The sequence below is a fragment of the Pteropus vampyrus genome, unplaced genomic scaffold (genome assembly GCF_000151845.1).
Source record: "Pteropus vampyrus isolate Shadow unplaced genomic scaffold, Pvam_2.0 Scaffold394, whole genome shotgun sequence".
Lineage (NCBI taxonomy): Eukaryota > Metazoa > Chordata > Mammalia > Chiroptera > Pteropodidae > Pteropus > Pteropus vampyrus.
Genome location: NW_011889175.1, coordinates 2,105,571 through 2,121,235, shown reverse-complemented (window position 1 = coordinate 2,121,235; position 15,665 = coordinate 2,105,571). Strand labels below are relative to the sequence as shown.

Below are 15,665 nucleotides of genomic sequence, written 5' to 3'. Positions count from 1 at the left end.
AATGGATAAATGACTGCCTCTGTCATCCAGAGGGACTTCTCTCTGAGACCTTCAGAGCGGGAATTATCCATCCCCTTCATCTGGCTGCTCATAGAGCGTCTGGTCAGTTGCCTTTTCCTGCTGCAAAGCGTGCAGGCTTTGGAGTCCAACAGCCACCAGAACACCCACGCCCAGTCTCGCCCACTTCCTGTCCACATGACCTGCACGCCCTACCTTACTTGGCCTCTCAGGGCCAACAACTGTCGCTTCTCGCTGATAGTTGTGAGGTTTAAAGGAGAAAGACAGCATACGGGAAGAGTTCTGGACACATAGTAAATACTAGTTAGCACAATGTTGCTTGTGACAACAGAGGATGAATCAATAAAAAAATTTGTTAGTGCATCTCAAATATTGCATAGGGAATACTGATACTATAACATTAGTCATTGTTTAGCTGAAATTCGAATGTAACTGAGCATCCCGTATTTCTTATTTGCTAACTCCGGTAACTCTGCCGGAGTTACCTTCCTGAAGGCAGGATGTTGTTTCTTATATCAAGATTTATAAGATATTGCCCTATAATACTCTCTCAATATTTATTGATCAGATGGATTTCCAAGCTGTGAGATGTTTGTCTTGGCCGTGAGCGGAATGAGTTAGCCTTAAATTATTTTCTTTGAGTTTTTTGTATCTCTCAACAAGCTCCTTCCAGGCTCCTGTGTATTGCCAAGAACTAGAAGAATGGATGTCGAGTCTTGAACAATTAATGGGCCTGAGGGATGCTGCAGATACCCAGGAGGAAGGTGTTAGGTATATCTGGGAGCCTAGCTCAAGGAAGGTATAACTCAGACAATAGGAAACCAAACAGATGGCCCTGGCGGGCTCAGATCTCTGTTTAGATTTTGATCTGGTGCTTCCTTACACCAAGAAGTGTGGGGCAGAAATGGCTCATCTGACCTTTAGACTCCAGACTGCAAGCTGTTTTGTGACAATTAGGTAAGGTTACAGCAGGGGTGTGCAGGGCTCAAAGAAACTGGGGAGTGCCAAGCAGAGACACATGCCCTGAGAACAACCCTTCCTCCTTGTGTTCTTTCTTTGGCTCATATGGAAAAAATTCCCTCTTTTCTTTAAAACAAAAAGCACAATTACACCTGATACTAATATAATGGTATATGTCTATTACATCTCAATTTTTTAAAAAGCACAGTGGAATAGCTTCTAAAAGCAGAAGATATTTAGACCTATATGTACACTCTGAAACTCCATTCATTCATTCATTCATTCATTCAACAAATACGTATTAAGTACCTATTATATGCCAGGCACCGTTCTAGATACAATACAGCCTGTGAACTAAATAAAACAAAAATCACTGGCCTCCTGGAGCTTATGTTCTGGCGGAAGAAGTCAGACAATGGACAGGAGAAATAAGTGAAACACATAGCATATTAGATGGTGCTACAGAGGAAAATAAAGCAAAGAAACGGGGGAAAGAGTACTGGGAGAAGAGGTTACTATCTCAAATAGAGGGTTCAAGAAAGGCCTCCCTAAACAGCTGACATTTGAGCAAAAACTTGAGGATATGAATGAGTGAGCCAAGCAGATAGCAGAGGAAAGGTATAGAGAACATGAATAGCCAGTGCAAAGGCCCTGAGGCAGAAGTGTACCTGATGTGCTCTAAGTGCTGTCAGAAGCAATGAAGGCAGGAGGTAAAGAGGAGGCAATGAGGGGGCTGATCATGGAAGCCTTATTAAGTCTTATAGAAAAGACTCTGACGTTTATTCTGTGTAAAATGGGAACCACGGGCAGATTTTGAGAAAGATCAATATGTTCCAACTTATATTTTAAAAAACCATCACTCTGGATGCTGGGTGGAGAAAAGACTGTGTTGGGGGAAAGGGAAAGGAAAGCAGAGAGACCAGAAAGGAGGCTGTTATGAAAACCTAGGTGAGGACACCCTTAAACTTCCCTTTTGGGAAAATTCTGGGAACAGAGGTGTATCACTGCGTTTGAATACCAAACCACAGAAACAGGTGTTCTTAGCCTTCAACTTGCCTAGGTATCATATAACTGAAAGGCTTTCGGCTTGTTACAAGCTCTCCTAATTACAAAGCCTGCTAATTATTATCCAGGCCTTGGCCAATTATCCCACGGGGTCCTGGGCCAGTTACCGGCTGTGATGTTGCTCCTGGGGAACAGGTTCAGCCCTCCCAGGCAGGCCCATTAGGTCCTAGCAGTCACATCTGAGCTCACTGGATCTGGGCGTGTTCTCTCTTTCTGGGGAGAGATCCACACCCCGTTCTCTGCCTGGCTCCCACATCTTGAGTAAGTCCCAGTTGGAACACGAGTTTGTGTAGGACACTTTCTCTCCCATTCTCTAAATCTTGAAGGCCAGAATAATTGAATTCTCAAGGACACAGAAAAGACAGACAGAAAAGAAAAGTGCTGTTCGCCTAGCATTTATTTGGAAGTGAAGGTCAGAAGGGAAAGAGGCTGAAAATTGCCCGTAAGGAAAGGACAAAAGAGGCCCTACAAAAGCAAGAGGCTAAATTCCAGCATCACAATTAAAATCAGTGAGATGCAAAGGTATAAAGACATTTTCCAAAGGGAAGGAGAGAATTCCTCTCCCCTGGAAAGGTGACTTGGGTTCCACGTAGATGCAGGTTGGCAACAAGGCACAAGGCGGGCATGGCTGAGAGCAGAGGTTATGAAAGATAACAGTCTAGGGCCATAACCCCAGTTTTGCCACAACCTAGCTGGGTTACCTCCAACAAGTTGTCCAACCTCTCTGAGCCTGTTTCTTCTTCTGGGGGTAGGCAGGCAGGAGGATAATGACAGATAAGACACTGTGAGGCTTAACTAAACTGTCAGGTCTAAGAAGCCCTTTGCAGGACCCACTCCTAATACTAGGTGAAAATAATATTTATATTTTTACTTTTTGGCCACCTCCAAAAAAGACTCTCAGCATAGCCCTTCTATCATTTTATACTCCGGTGTGATTAAGGTAAAATAGCATTTTCGTACACAAATTCATATTTAAAGTGGGTACCTAACATTCTTCCAAGCTCCAGCCCTAAAATTCCCAGACACCTCTTTGATAATCTCTGGGCCCCTCACTCAGCCCCACCACTTTCCTAACCAAGAACTCATTTTCCTTCTCCAACTTGCTTCTCCTGGTCTATTCCCAGTATGAGTGCAAAAGAACATTCTAAAAGCCACTGGAATTACTTCTTGCTTAGAACCATTTAGCTGCTAGAACCTTGAAGTCTTTCCTCAAATCAAAACTGTTTTGTCTTCAGGGAAGCAGGCTCCCAACACCTTTTGCTTAAAACCCTCACGAGGACAGTGGGAAACAGAGGTTGTCTCTAGATGCTCAGAGGGGAGAGCAAGCTGATACAGTCCTGGTGGAGGGCAATCTCTGTCAAAATTACAAATATGCGTCCCCTGATTCGGCAGACCCACCTGTGGAAGTTTATCTTTTGCATACACCGGAACATGTGAAAAAAAAAAAATGTAGACTTTGTTATTCCCTGCAGTACTGTTTTCTAAAAGATAGCGTACAGCTCAGTATCTATCGGGTCAGGTCAAATGGACGATAGCACATCCACACCATGTGGCTATAACAAAAGTAAAAGAATGTAGAAGTTCTATAGTAGGAGAGAACACACAAATATATTGTTGGGCAAAAAAGAAGGTATGGAACTGTTATTCTGTGCTACTCTTTGTGTGAAAAGATTGTTATTAAATTTATGTTTGCATGAAGAAATGACTCTTTTTGTACTTCCATAAGGAAACCTGGAAAAAGATACACAAGAGACCAACAAAATCAGTTATCTGTAAAGAACTAATTGGTGACCTGTGCCCTGGGGAAGAACTGGGTGAAGGGCGGAATGAGGTAGAAAGGAGACTTTTTTATTTTAACCAAGTGCATGATTTGCCTGCTAAAAGAATAGAAAGAGAAAACCCTCTATTACCTGTAGACTGAAGTCCATGGCCTAGCCCTGGCCTACCCAGGCAGCCTTCTTCTGGGACCCTCTCCTTCTATAGGAGGTCCCTTATTTCAGAAGGCACAGGGCCAGCCTGACTCTGCTATGCCCCGCCGCACTTCTGGGCACCCCATTTCCTCTTCCTGGAGAATCTTCTCCCAGTCTCTGCCTGGCTGACATGACACCCTCTCATTCGCCAAGGCCTAGCAGATAAAGCCACTCCCACCTCGAGGACATTCTCAGAGTGTACTAGATTTACCCGCTGCGAGTTTCATCTCAGAGATTTTCTGGAATCTCCCTGAGGGCAGGGGCTGGGTCTCAGGTCAGGGGAAGAAATTTATGCACTGGCTACTTCTTTAGGCCCCCCATTCCCACCCCATCTGCTCCACTTTGTACACACAGAGCTTCCCTTTGCTGGCATGGCAGGATGACCAGTCTTACTCCTCCCTGATTGAGAGTTCCCGTAGATCCCTGGCCTCAGGCTGACAACCAGATGCCCACACCCTTGCTGGCACCAGGTATTTACTCATCAAACAGTTGTGATCCAGCCGCTGGAGTTGTCCAGTGCCATGTCCAGAACCCCGCCCTCAGAAACTGTAGCTCCATGAATTAGCAGGAGGGCCAATCTCTGTGTTTGAAGTGCCCCAGATGATTCGATGATTAGCCATGCGGGTGACCCAGAGTCTCAGGGGCTGGGGCAGAGCACTTCTGGCCATGGAAAAACAGACTAGTATCCTTAATCATGTGTATTATGAAATATTTTAAAAACCAAGCAGAAGCTGAAATGTTTAAGATCATCCCGACTTCTCCCGCCTCGGTTGCTCATTGCCCCACTCCTCCCGCCCCAATTCCAAATGATATTCATAAGCAAACCCACTTCGGCCCACCCCAAGCACACTGCACAGTGGCAAGTAAGAAAATACCAGAATTTCCTTTCCTAGCAAAGGGCAGTTTGGTCTAGTCACTGTTTGCAGAGTACTGTTTGCTTTAACACAGAAGCAGAGAGCGCGCGGGAGGAAACTGGTTTGGCTGGTTTGCTAGGGGGAGGGAGCACAGGGAAACAGTTGAACCAAAAGGAAGGTAAAACCCAGAAGGGAGAGTCTCAAACAGAAGGCATCAAATATTCCAAGGGCTTTAAAATTTAATATTCACTGAGCACTTGACATACTCTATGACTTGCATGCTGTTTTGCCCATTTTATAGATGGGAAAACTAAGGCTTAGAAAGTCCTTGGCCAATGTCCTTCAGCTGGCAATGGGCATCATCTGGATCTAGGCAGTTTTCAAAAGGAAACACTCAGTATATTGTGTCCCCGGGACATACTTATCTACCCAGGTCACACTTATCTACCTGCTACAAAAGCCACAGACCCAACTCTTCCCTGCCCAGTTACAATCGACATCTTGGGCTAGCCTGAGGCCACAGAGTTTAAGAGGAAAAAGATAAGCCAAGGTATGAGGGGTAGTAAATATTTATACATTCATTTGTTCAAAATGATATTTGAATGCCTACTCTGTCCCTAAGAAATACAAGCCACCACTTAGTGACTCTTTCTTATTTCTTTATATCTGTCTCACTTGCCCTAATGTTCAGCCCACATCTGTTTTATTCATTACTATAATCCCAGGGTCTAGCCCAGTGCTGGCACTCAATAGGCACTCACATTTGTTGACTAAATGAGTGAATGAATATACACATTTAATTCTCATGACAAACATGTAAGTATTATTGCCTTCCATTTAACACATGGGGAAACTGATGTTCATAAGTAAAGTAATTTACCTAAGGTCATACGGGTAGTAGTTGAAATTCAAACTTGGATGTTTCAGGTACTTACAGAACTATCCTGACCAGCCATACTGATGTCATTCCCCTCCTTGAAAGCCTAATGCTCTGAGAGGTGATGGGAGTTGAGGCACAGTGGAAACCCAGGAAGTCTGGATTGTGACAGGTGCCTCTTGGGGACTTTCGGGTTTTGGCAGTTTCTGGGAGATGTGAGAGCTGATTGCTTCAGTGTCTGGCTTATCTGGGGCTATGCTTGGAAGGGACTGTGTAACAGACACCAAGGGGAGCATTTCAGAAGAAAAAGCTTACTCAATAAAAAGCCCCGGAGAGCAAACTGGGATGTCCATAACCACCTGGCAGAGATGAAGGACAGGAGCAGCAGCCAGCCTTCCTTAAATGGCCTTGCAGGGCCCGGGGCCTTAGGCCTCCACTCCTTGTGAGACACCAAGGCAAGGGCAGGAGGATGACCCAGTGGTATCCATCCCCAGCGGTTCTGCATAATTATCCCTTATCACAAATGTGAGTAACCGGGCAGTGATGGTTAGGAGTTTGAGCAGTGAGGGAGTGGGGATCTGATGATGTAAAGTCATCCTAAAGCAGATTTCCCATTTGTTTTTATAAGGCCCAGTTTAACTAGAGGTCAGCATACTGTTTCCACTATGTTTCGGCACATCTTTTAGCAGGAAGGGGAAATGGGTATATTTAATCCGCACTGGTGGGTGCCTGTGAGCTAGGTCAATCCATCAAGCAGCCAGATCATACCCAAAATATAAGCCCTGTTTGCCCAAGGTCAGGTGGCAGAGGAAGCAAAGCAAGGAAGCCATTGGTTTAAAAGCCGGCCGCCTTTTTTTTCCCACCCCTCCAACCCTCCAGTCAACTTAAAGCTGAATACACGAGGATAATACTTCTGCGATCTGAAACAGTCTAATAGCCTGGGTTTCTCAAACCAATCTGTACAAAGAAAAACAAAATTATCAGAAACTAAAGGACCAGTTTACAGTTGAGTTGTGTTTTTGTTTTTAAAACATCCTAGAACCTGGAGAGAAACCAATGGAATAAGTACAAGGATCTACTGGGGTACAGGAATGATCCCAGAAAACCACTTCAAAGGCCTCTGAGTTCAGCCATAACCTATTTGTGACACTCCATGGTCACTGATGGACAAAAAGTGACAGGTTCCTTGTTTTCAAACTCCTCTGCAGCAAATTCTCCACAGAGCCAGTGTTTAAACCTGGTACTAATTCGTTATCCCTCCATTTTTCTGGACTGTCCAAACACAGTGAGGCTACCTAAGGCTAGCCGCGACTTTTAAAAAAATTGTTATCATGTCAGTTTCAGGTATACAGTACATTGGTTAGACATTTATACAGTTTATAAAACGATCCCCCTAATTGCTCTTTCTCTCTTCTGACCCTCCCCACCTAGCCAATACATTAATGCTGACTGCATCCCCTATGCCCTGCTCCCCATCCCCGTGACCACCTACAGACTACTAATTTGTACTTCTTTAACCCTTTACCCCACCTAGCTGCCTTTTTAAATCACAAAGCCAGTTCCCTGAGGTCACCTGTGTGATTTTATCAGAAGGGCGCTTCTGTCCTGGGGCAATTCCACATTGGATTGGTCAAAGGGGACCCCATGGTCCAAAAAGCTCCCCCAAAGTGAAATGCCAGGAAATCTGTTGCATGGGAGTGAGTCTGAGGACATAAAGGGAACTGAACCAGCCACACAAGCAGCTTGCAAAGATCGCCTCTCTAACCAAGACCACCAGCTGCAGGCCTCTTCACCTCCCGCCTGGTCTGACACTTCTGCTACCACCACCACTTCCTTGCAGGGTCCTGCCCTGTCAACACGTCTCTTGACAGACACACAGGGAGGAAGACATCCACCTCAAATGGTAGTATGCAATAATATTATTATTGTCTAGAAGAGCTTGGCGCTGCCAAATGTCTTGGTGCGGCAAAACAGAGTGACCAGCACTTGTGTTGGGACACTTCCATGTCTAACCTCTGACCTGCTCTTCAAGTCTGGGTCAACTTTGCCTCCTCCCAGAAGCCAGTCCTCACTGCCCACTGATTCCCATCAAAACATCCCAGACATCTAAGAATCTATGTCCTACCATGCCCTCCAGGTGGGTCCTGGGACATTCTCAGCAATCTGCTGGAACATATAATACCGAGGGCAGGGCTGGAACGTCCCTATATCTCTATTTCTCCCAGGTGCCGAGCAGAGGGCAGGGCTGGAACATCAAGAAGAAACTAGCCAAGTCATGGTAGACCCACTGCAAAATCAGACAGACAACACTTTCTTTCTGACCTGATAGAAAGCTCCGTACAACACAGACCTCAGAAAATCAAATGTGTTTAATCAGTTAAGTTGTTGCCTACTGTTGGAACAACTTTCCGAAGTGCAAAAAATTTTTTCAGGCAACAGCTTGATTGCGGCAGATTTTTCGCATGGCCAAAGACTGGAAGAACAAACAGTGAATTCCTTCGGGGGGACTATGGATTACTTCTTCTTTCAAACAGTGTTTTTTTTTATTGTCGTGATAGCTCACCCAATCAACTAAAATCAAGAGGGAGGCAAAAGTGATTTGACAGGAAATAAACACCTGGGAATCAGGGAAACCAGAAGAGAAACCAACCTTCCCTTGCTCTCCTGGGCAACAGTGAAGCGAAACAAAGCAAACTCTAGAATTCTGATTATCACAGTGATAGAGCCCAGAAGTACATTTGTGTGCGTTTTTATTCCCTGAGTCAGAGCTACTAGGCTTTTTTTTTTTTTTTTTTAATCAGTATTCTTTGGGGGAATAGTACCTGTATCGAATGTTTTCATCTCTATGAGCAAAAGCCACAGCTTAGTAACGGAGAGGGCTCCTCAGTCATCCCAGAGATGGTGCAGAATGGGGCCTGGGAGTGAGATGCTAGTTCAAATTCCCACTCCGCTGACCCTGGGCAAGTGGACTCCACCCTCTGAGCCTTCCTTTGCTCATCTATGAAAGGGGAATTGCCACTTCCCTCACGCCCTTCCCACGTATTAAGTTTTTGCAGTCTGAAATGACAGACTTGTCTCTAAAGTGGTCAGGACAATAGCAGACACACTGGAGGCCTCTAATTGATATCTTTCCCCCTTCCAAAAATAATTAACCATATCACGATAGCCCCCTCAAACACAGTGCTCAACCATGGTAAAAAGCTTAAATCTCTGCATCTGTGTAAATTCCAAGGGTGTCATTTGAGCCACAGAAAAAGGGGCTTGGCCAGTCCAGCCCAGGGGCGTGGGAGCGCAATTTCTCGGATCCTGGCGGCGCGCCCTCACCTCTGCCCAGGACTCTGCCTCTCTCCAAGTGCCGCCGCGGCACGATGAACGTGTAGCTCTCAGCGCCAAAGCCAGGACGGCAGGGCTCCGGCTCCTGGCAGAGCCATGATGAGACCTGGGATAGGGGAAAGGTATGGAACCGTGGTAGTGACTTGGGTGGGGGCGGGGGAGGGTCTCCTCCAGCCCACACCGAAACCGACAGCGCCACCTCTCCCTCGCTCCGGGCGTCGGGATTGTGGGAGGAACTCACCTCCAACCCCCCACCCCTGCCCCGCAGGCAGCCGCGCCAAACTCAGTCCGAGACCCGCCGCAGCCAAGCCTCCAGGAACGCCCGGGAGAGGGGGCTCCTGGGTCACCTCTTCCCGACCTAGAACCCCTTTCCTTCCCGTCTTTTTAGTTACAGTGGACTCATCTTTACTCTTCCCAAATCCACTCTCCTTATACCGGGAAGGCTCCCACTCCTGTCTAATTCCTCATACGGAGGGCGCCCTAACCTCTTTGACCCCACTTTCTGATCCCAGGAGTGCCCCTATACTTATTTACTATTTACTACCTTTTCTTTACCTGGCAGGTGCCATTATTTCTATTGATTCTCTTTTCCTTATCTCAGGGATCGTCCCCACTACTCCTGGCTCTTCCTAGACTTGCACCCGGGCTTCCCTTTTTCATATCCCGACCCCCACGACGCTCCAAGCCCCCCACTGCCAGCCCCTGGCCCATACCGCGGCCATCCCGGAGTCACCAGAGCCTGCAGCGAGGCGCGCCCCCACTTCTGGTACCTGCGGGGGCAGCAGGCAAAGCCGCGCTCGCTCCTCACCCGCTCCCACTCCCACCTCCTCCGAGTCCTGAGCGCCGCGCAGCTTCTAGGCTGCTCAGGCTCTTCGGACCCAAACTTTCTTGGAAGAGAAAGCGGGGACGACAGGAGAGAGGAAGGGACTGGGGGCCGGTGCGCGGATAATGCGCCAGGAAGGCGTCCGCCACAAAGCCAGGGGGACCCGACGTACCTGCAGCAGCAGCAGGAGCGCGTTGAGGCTGCGGCACTGAGGGCCCATGGCGCTCCGGGCGGGGGTCGGGTCGGGTCGGGTCGGGTCTGGCTGGGCTGGACCGGGATAGAGTCTGGCTGAACTTGCGCGAACTCAGGTGCTCTGCGGCTACCGACGCCACTGAGCTGGGCAGTGCCTCAGTCACCAGGTGAGCCTCGAAGGCCCCGCCCCTGGCACCGCTGATTGGCTGAAGATGCACCTGCAGGCCGCAGCCAATGCGCGGCGCGGCGCGACCCCAGCTTCCTCCACAGGCTGGGAGTGGACCGTCCGCCCCTGATCCCGCCCCGCTGCCTCGCGCGGACCCGGTGACCGGCTGGCTGGGCTGGGTGCAGGGGCTACAGGATTTCTATTACCAGCGGGTTCGAATCTCAGCCTCGCAGTCGGTAGCTCTCTAACACCTAGTCTTTATCCTTTACCTAGTTCTGTAGTTTTTAACTGCAGGTCTCTACTGGTTTCTGAGTCTGCAAACCAATTCACTGGGCAAGACTCATCTTTCCAAGTCTCAGTTTCTCCACCTTCCAAATGGAATAATCAGAAACATCTCCCTATATTGTTGTAAGGTTGTCATACAATAAATAAGAACAATGTTTCCTGCACCATAAAAGCCCTGTACAGATATGAGTGATAACAATAGGTACCGGGCATTGAAAGTTACTGTGCCACGCTCTGTGCTAACTAAGCATTTGACTTTCACCATCTCATTTAATCTCATCTCAAAACAACCCAAGAGCTGTGCTACAATTTCCATTTGATAGAGAGGCAACTGAGGCATAAATAATTTGAAACCAGTAGGAGATGGCAGAGGACTGGAACTCTCACCTTCTTCTGATTCCAGGGCCCTTTCTTCTATCAGCTTCACTTTATGTGGCCCTGGATGGTCTTCCAGCTGAAGCTGCAATTTTCAATCTGTCCTTTAATGTCGACCTGGAAGAGACCCTTTAGAGATCACTCAAACCTGTTATTTGCAAATAACTCTTTCAATGTCCCATAGCAAGTCAACATCAAAGCCAAGACTAGAATCCAAGATCTCCTAATCCCCAGAAGGGGCTCTTAACACCACACCATAGCTACCACCGCCTCCTCTAGAGAATTATGTCCCAGTAAAATAATTTTAGGATCAAAAAGAACAGACATGCAAATGTTAGGTCAGACTTCTCTGTCTGACTGGCAGGGGCCAGGCCCAACAGCGTGGTTTGGCTACCCTGATGAGGACATCGTCTTTCCCTTCACCCTCCAAGCATGGTCAGAACTACAAAAGTGTGGAGTCAGCTGCTCACTAGGTGTGCGGCCTTGGGCAAGCCCATGTTCTCATCCATACAGATGGGTTGATAGGAGCTGATGCAAGAAAATCACTAAACAGTACTTGGCGCCTAGTAGCAACTGCTCAGGAAATGTTTGGTGTGAAGGTTGTTCTTTGGAAAGGACCTCATCCTACCCGCTTCCTCCATGGGGAAGACCATGTTTTGAATATTTCACCCATAGTTAACCATGAATCTGAGCCCAATGAGGCTACTTTCTGAAGCCCAGAAGAGAGGTGGTGTCTCAAACCAAGACATTGTATCAGGTCAGCTCAGCTTCCCCCGCCTCCCAAAACCTGTCCCCTCGGTATTAATGGGTTTCTGAGCACACGCCCAGGCCATTTGGATTTCTGCATCTTGGCTCTCTCTGCTTCTTAACCCACCAGGAGGCTCAAAGGGAAAAGGCTCCAGTATTTCCTTTCCCACTGAGGCTCTTGCAGGACTGCACATTAAACAAGATAATGGAAATACAGAAAGAGGCGTTTCCCCCATGGGGCAGCCTTGTCCGTTTATTTTTTTCTCCCAGTTATGTAAAAATACATATTTTATACCATCACTCGGCCCAGGGAGCCTTTAGGGCTCTGCTTTCCTCCGCCCAACAAGTCCTGGCCTTGTAACTCTGCAGTGACTCTCATCGACTCTTCCATTACACTCTGATAATTCAATAAAAAGGATTTTAGAAAACAATTAGGGGCAGTGAGGACAGGTCAGGAGAGAAGCTCTCTTCAGACTTCTCGGCAAGTCCTTCTCCAAGCTCCAGGGAGTGAGTTGGCCGTGAAGGGCTGCGCTCTCTTAGCTGTCCAGGGTGAGGAGGGGACACACAGAGGTACCCCATGGAGGCAGAGCATTGTGAGACTGTGGCCTTCAGTGAATTGCTTCAGTGTCCTCTGACATCAAAAAAATTGAAGTGTCATTCTGAGGATCAAATGAGCAGAAGGTGAGCCTGTGCTGCCAAGGAGCCCTGCTGCTGACAGCGGTTGGTCTCATACTGATGGAGGGTTCCTATTCTGTGGCTAGCAGGAGTGGGGGTGGGGGGGGAGCATGTCACTTGACCTCTTTTAGTCTTAGTTTCCTCGTCTATAAAATGGGAATGTTAATGACATTTAATTCACAAGGTTCTTGTAAATGCCCTAAAGTTACCTGTTAGCACTCTAGGCTCAGGACATTCCTCCCTTCCCAGGCAAAACCGTGAGCCCACATGAAGCCTCCCCACCCCCAGGCTCTCCATTCCCCCCTCCCCACCAGTCTCAGGCTACCTCTGACCTCCGCTTAAAGAAACTTTCACACAGACTGTTTAGTCATTTTGACCCTCCCAGGGTAATCTGCATTTTAAAGAGGGCTCTGGGGTATGCTTTATTTTCAAAGAATGAAAACTTGGAGCTAGTAAACGGCCCCCTGGATTCTTAACCTGGTGTGTGGATGGACTCCGAGGAGGTTGTCCGTGGAAACCCTGGGATTGTATGCAAACCTGTCAGTGCAGGTGGTAAGGTCCAATGCCTGCATTAGCTTCTCAACTGATGGGAAGAAAAGTTGCAGAGCTTGGAGCTGATCTCTTTGAGGGCCTGTCCAGTGTTGATGGTAGAATTTCAGGCATCAACAGGGAAAATGAATATTGACTATAGGCCTGGCCAGTGCCCCTCCAACTGGATGACCGACACTACCACTGGTACTAACTGGGTATCCATCCTTAGGATGACAAACTCCAGGTTTCCTTATTGCAGGGTGTGTCTCTGAAGGACTTTCACTTCCTGGGTGTCTTAGCAACTGGTCAGCTTTGGAGCTAATGATTAATCTAATAATGGTATTCAGCTGGGAGAGGCAGTGCCTGCTCCAGGCTCTGCCGAGTGGTGCCCAACCCCCCAGCTGTCTGGGGTGGAATCCTAGGGAAATTAGAATTGGGAGGATTACAGCCAGATCAGGCTCCCAGTGGTGTGGGGTAGGGAGGATCCATTCTAACTGATCCTAGGAGCTCCTGATACCTCCGCTGGGCCTGGTCGCCTGCCAACACCCAGAGGAGGGAACTGGATATCCTGCTCTGCCTCCTGCTAAAATGATGGTAACTGATAGGGGTGCCACCCTTTGCAGCTCAGCCACTCGCGTCTACAAAAAACATTTTTATTTTAAAAACAAAGTGAAGAAAATAGTAAAATGTATACCAGGTATAATAAAACACCCTGAATCTATCATCTAGTTCCAACAATTATTTTTGAAATTTCTATAATTTTATAATTTGTAAACTTTGTAATTGTACCAAATCTTGTTTCATCTTTTCGCCCCCGCATTTTGTTTTTAATTAAGACTTTTTTGAAGAGCAGTGTTAGGTTGGCAGCAAATTTGAGAGGAAGGTACAGAGATTTCCCGTATGCCTCCTGCTCCCACACATGCACAGCCTCCCTCATTATCAACATCCCCCATCAGAGGGGTACATTTGTTAGAACTGATGAACTTACATTGACACATCCTAATCACCCAAAGTTCATAGTTTACATTATGATTCTCTCTTGGCGTTGTATGTTCCATGGGCTTGCACAAATGTATAGTGACATGTATCCACCATTAGAGTATCCTAGAGTCTCTTTACCCTAAAAATCTTCTCTTCTTCATCTGCCTATTTATCTTTCCTTCCCCCCTAACTCCTGTAAACCACTGATCTTTTTACTGTGACCATAGTTTTTCCTTTTCCAGAATGCCATGTAGTTGGAATCATAAGGTATATAGACTTTTTAGATTGGCTTCTTTCACTTAGTAGTATACATTCAGGTTTCCTCCATGTCTTTTCATGGCTTGATAGCTCTTTTCTTTTTAGTGCTGCATAATGTTCCATTGTCTGATTTACCACAATTTATTTATCCATTCACCTACTAAAGGACATCTTGGTTACTTCTAGGTTTTGGCAATTAATAAAACTGCTATAAACATCCATGTGCAGGTCTCTGTGTGTGTGTAAGTTTTCAACTGCTTTGGGTAAACACCAAAGAGCAAGGTTGCTGGATTGTATGGCAAGAGTATATTTAGTTTTGTAAGAAATTGTCACTGTCTTCCAAAGTGACTGCACCATTTGCATTCCTACCAACAATGAATGAGAGTTCCTGTTGCTCCACATCCTCATCAGCATTTGGTGTTGTCAGTGTTGTGGATTTTGGACATTTTAATTGGTGCGTACCCCTGCATTTTTATTTTTATTTTGGCAGAGTATTTCAAAGAAAATTCCAGATGACATGTCATTTTCCCTGTAAATATTTCAGTCTGCATCTCTGAGAAAGATTTTTAAAACATGGTCATCATCCTGTTAGTATTAATGCCCAATAAAATTCACAATAGTCTCTTAATATCATCTAATGGCTAGGCCACATTTGAAAAAAAAAAAATGTCTCTTTTACAATTAGTTTGTCTGAATCAGGATCTAAGCAAGAGCCATACTTCACACTGGGCTGTTATATACACTTAGTCTTTTTATATCTGTAACAGTCTCCCCATGCTTTTTTGTTCAGCTTTTTTGAGATATAATTGACAGCACATATTTAAAGTATATAATTTAACGAGTTTGGGGCACATGCATGCACTGTGAAATCATCAGCACAATCATGAAGATAAACAGATTCTTTTTTTGTTAGTTTCTATTTTTGACATAATTCCGGACTTAGGAAGTTTTTTTTTTTAACTGTTACTACTGTTTTTGTTTTGTTTTGTTTTTTAAGATACCGTGTCATTTGTCCTGTTAGATGTCCTACATTTTGTATTTGGTTCAACGCATGCTCGCAGCATCGTTGAACATGTCCCTCTTTCCCATATGTCACATAGACTGGTACTTAGATCTAGAGGCTTGATTTAATTCAGATTCAGTTTTTCAGGCAAAACATATTTCATACTGAGTAGCATCATATCAGGAAACAAGAAAGTGTCTGGTTGTCTCTATTAGAATAACTAAGATTCAGTTGGTGTCAACTGATCCCTCCATTATCGAGTTCTCCATCAGCCTTTCACCTTGTGGTTTTAGCATCATGGATGATGGCTGTCCAGATCCATTAGCTCATTAGGGCAAACAACAAACATTTATTAAGCACCCCCATGTGCCAGGCACTCTGCCTGACATTGGGGACGTAGAAATAAACAAAATACAGTCACTGCCCTTATGAAGCTCATAGTTAGTGAGGGATGTTGACAAGTAAACATTCATCCATTTATTTACTAAATATTATTAATTGTAGACTCTGTACCAGGAATTGTGCTAAATGCCAGTAATTACAATATGCTAT

General features: G+C 46.1%; 1 protein-coding gene across 3 annotated transcripts in view; it reads right to left on the bottom strand.

Annotated features, from left to right (window-relative positions):
- The window catches only part of CDH1 (cadherin 1), an 89,221-nt gene that overhangs the window by 56,589 nt on the left and 16,967 nt on the right, over positions 1–15,665 (bottom strand). For 2 of the 3 annotated variants that reach the window (XM_023523463.1, XM_023523464.1), the window contains exons 3-5: positions 10,931–11,035; positions 10,073–10,167; positions 9,069–9,183 (exon numbers count right to left, since the gene is read on the bottom strand). In XM_023523463.1, the coding sequence (XP_023379231.1) occupies positions 9,069–9,183; positions 10,073–10,120 (163 nt within the window). In that variant the 5' untranslated portion in view covers positions 10,121–10,167; positions 10,931–11,035. Of the gene's footprint in view, positions 1–9,068; positions 9,184–10,072; positions 10,168–10,930; positions 11,036–12,877; positions 13,122–15,665 lie in introns of those variants that run through there. The other variant, XM_011380557.2, reaches the window with a different exon arrangement.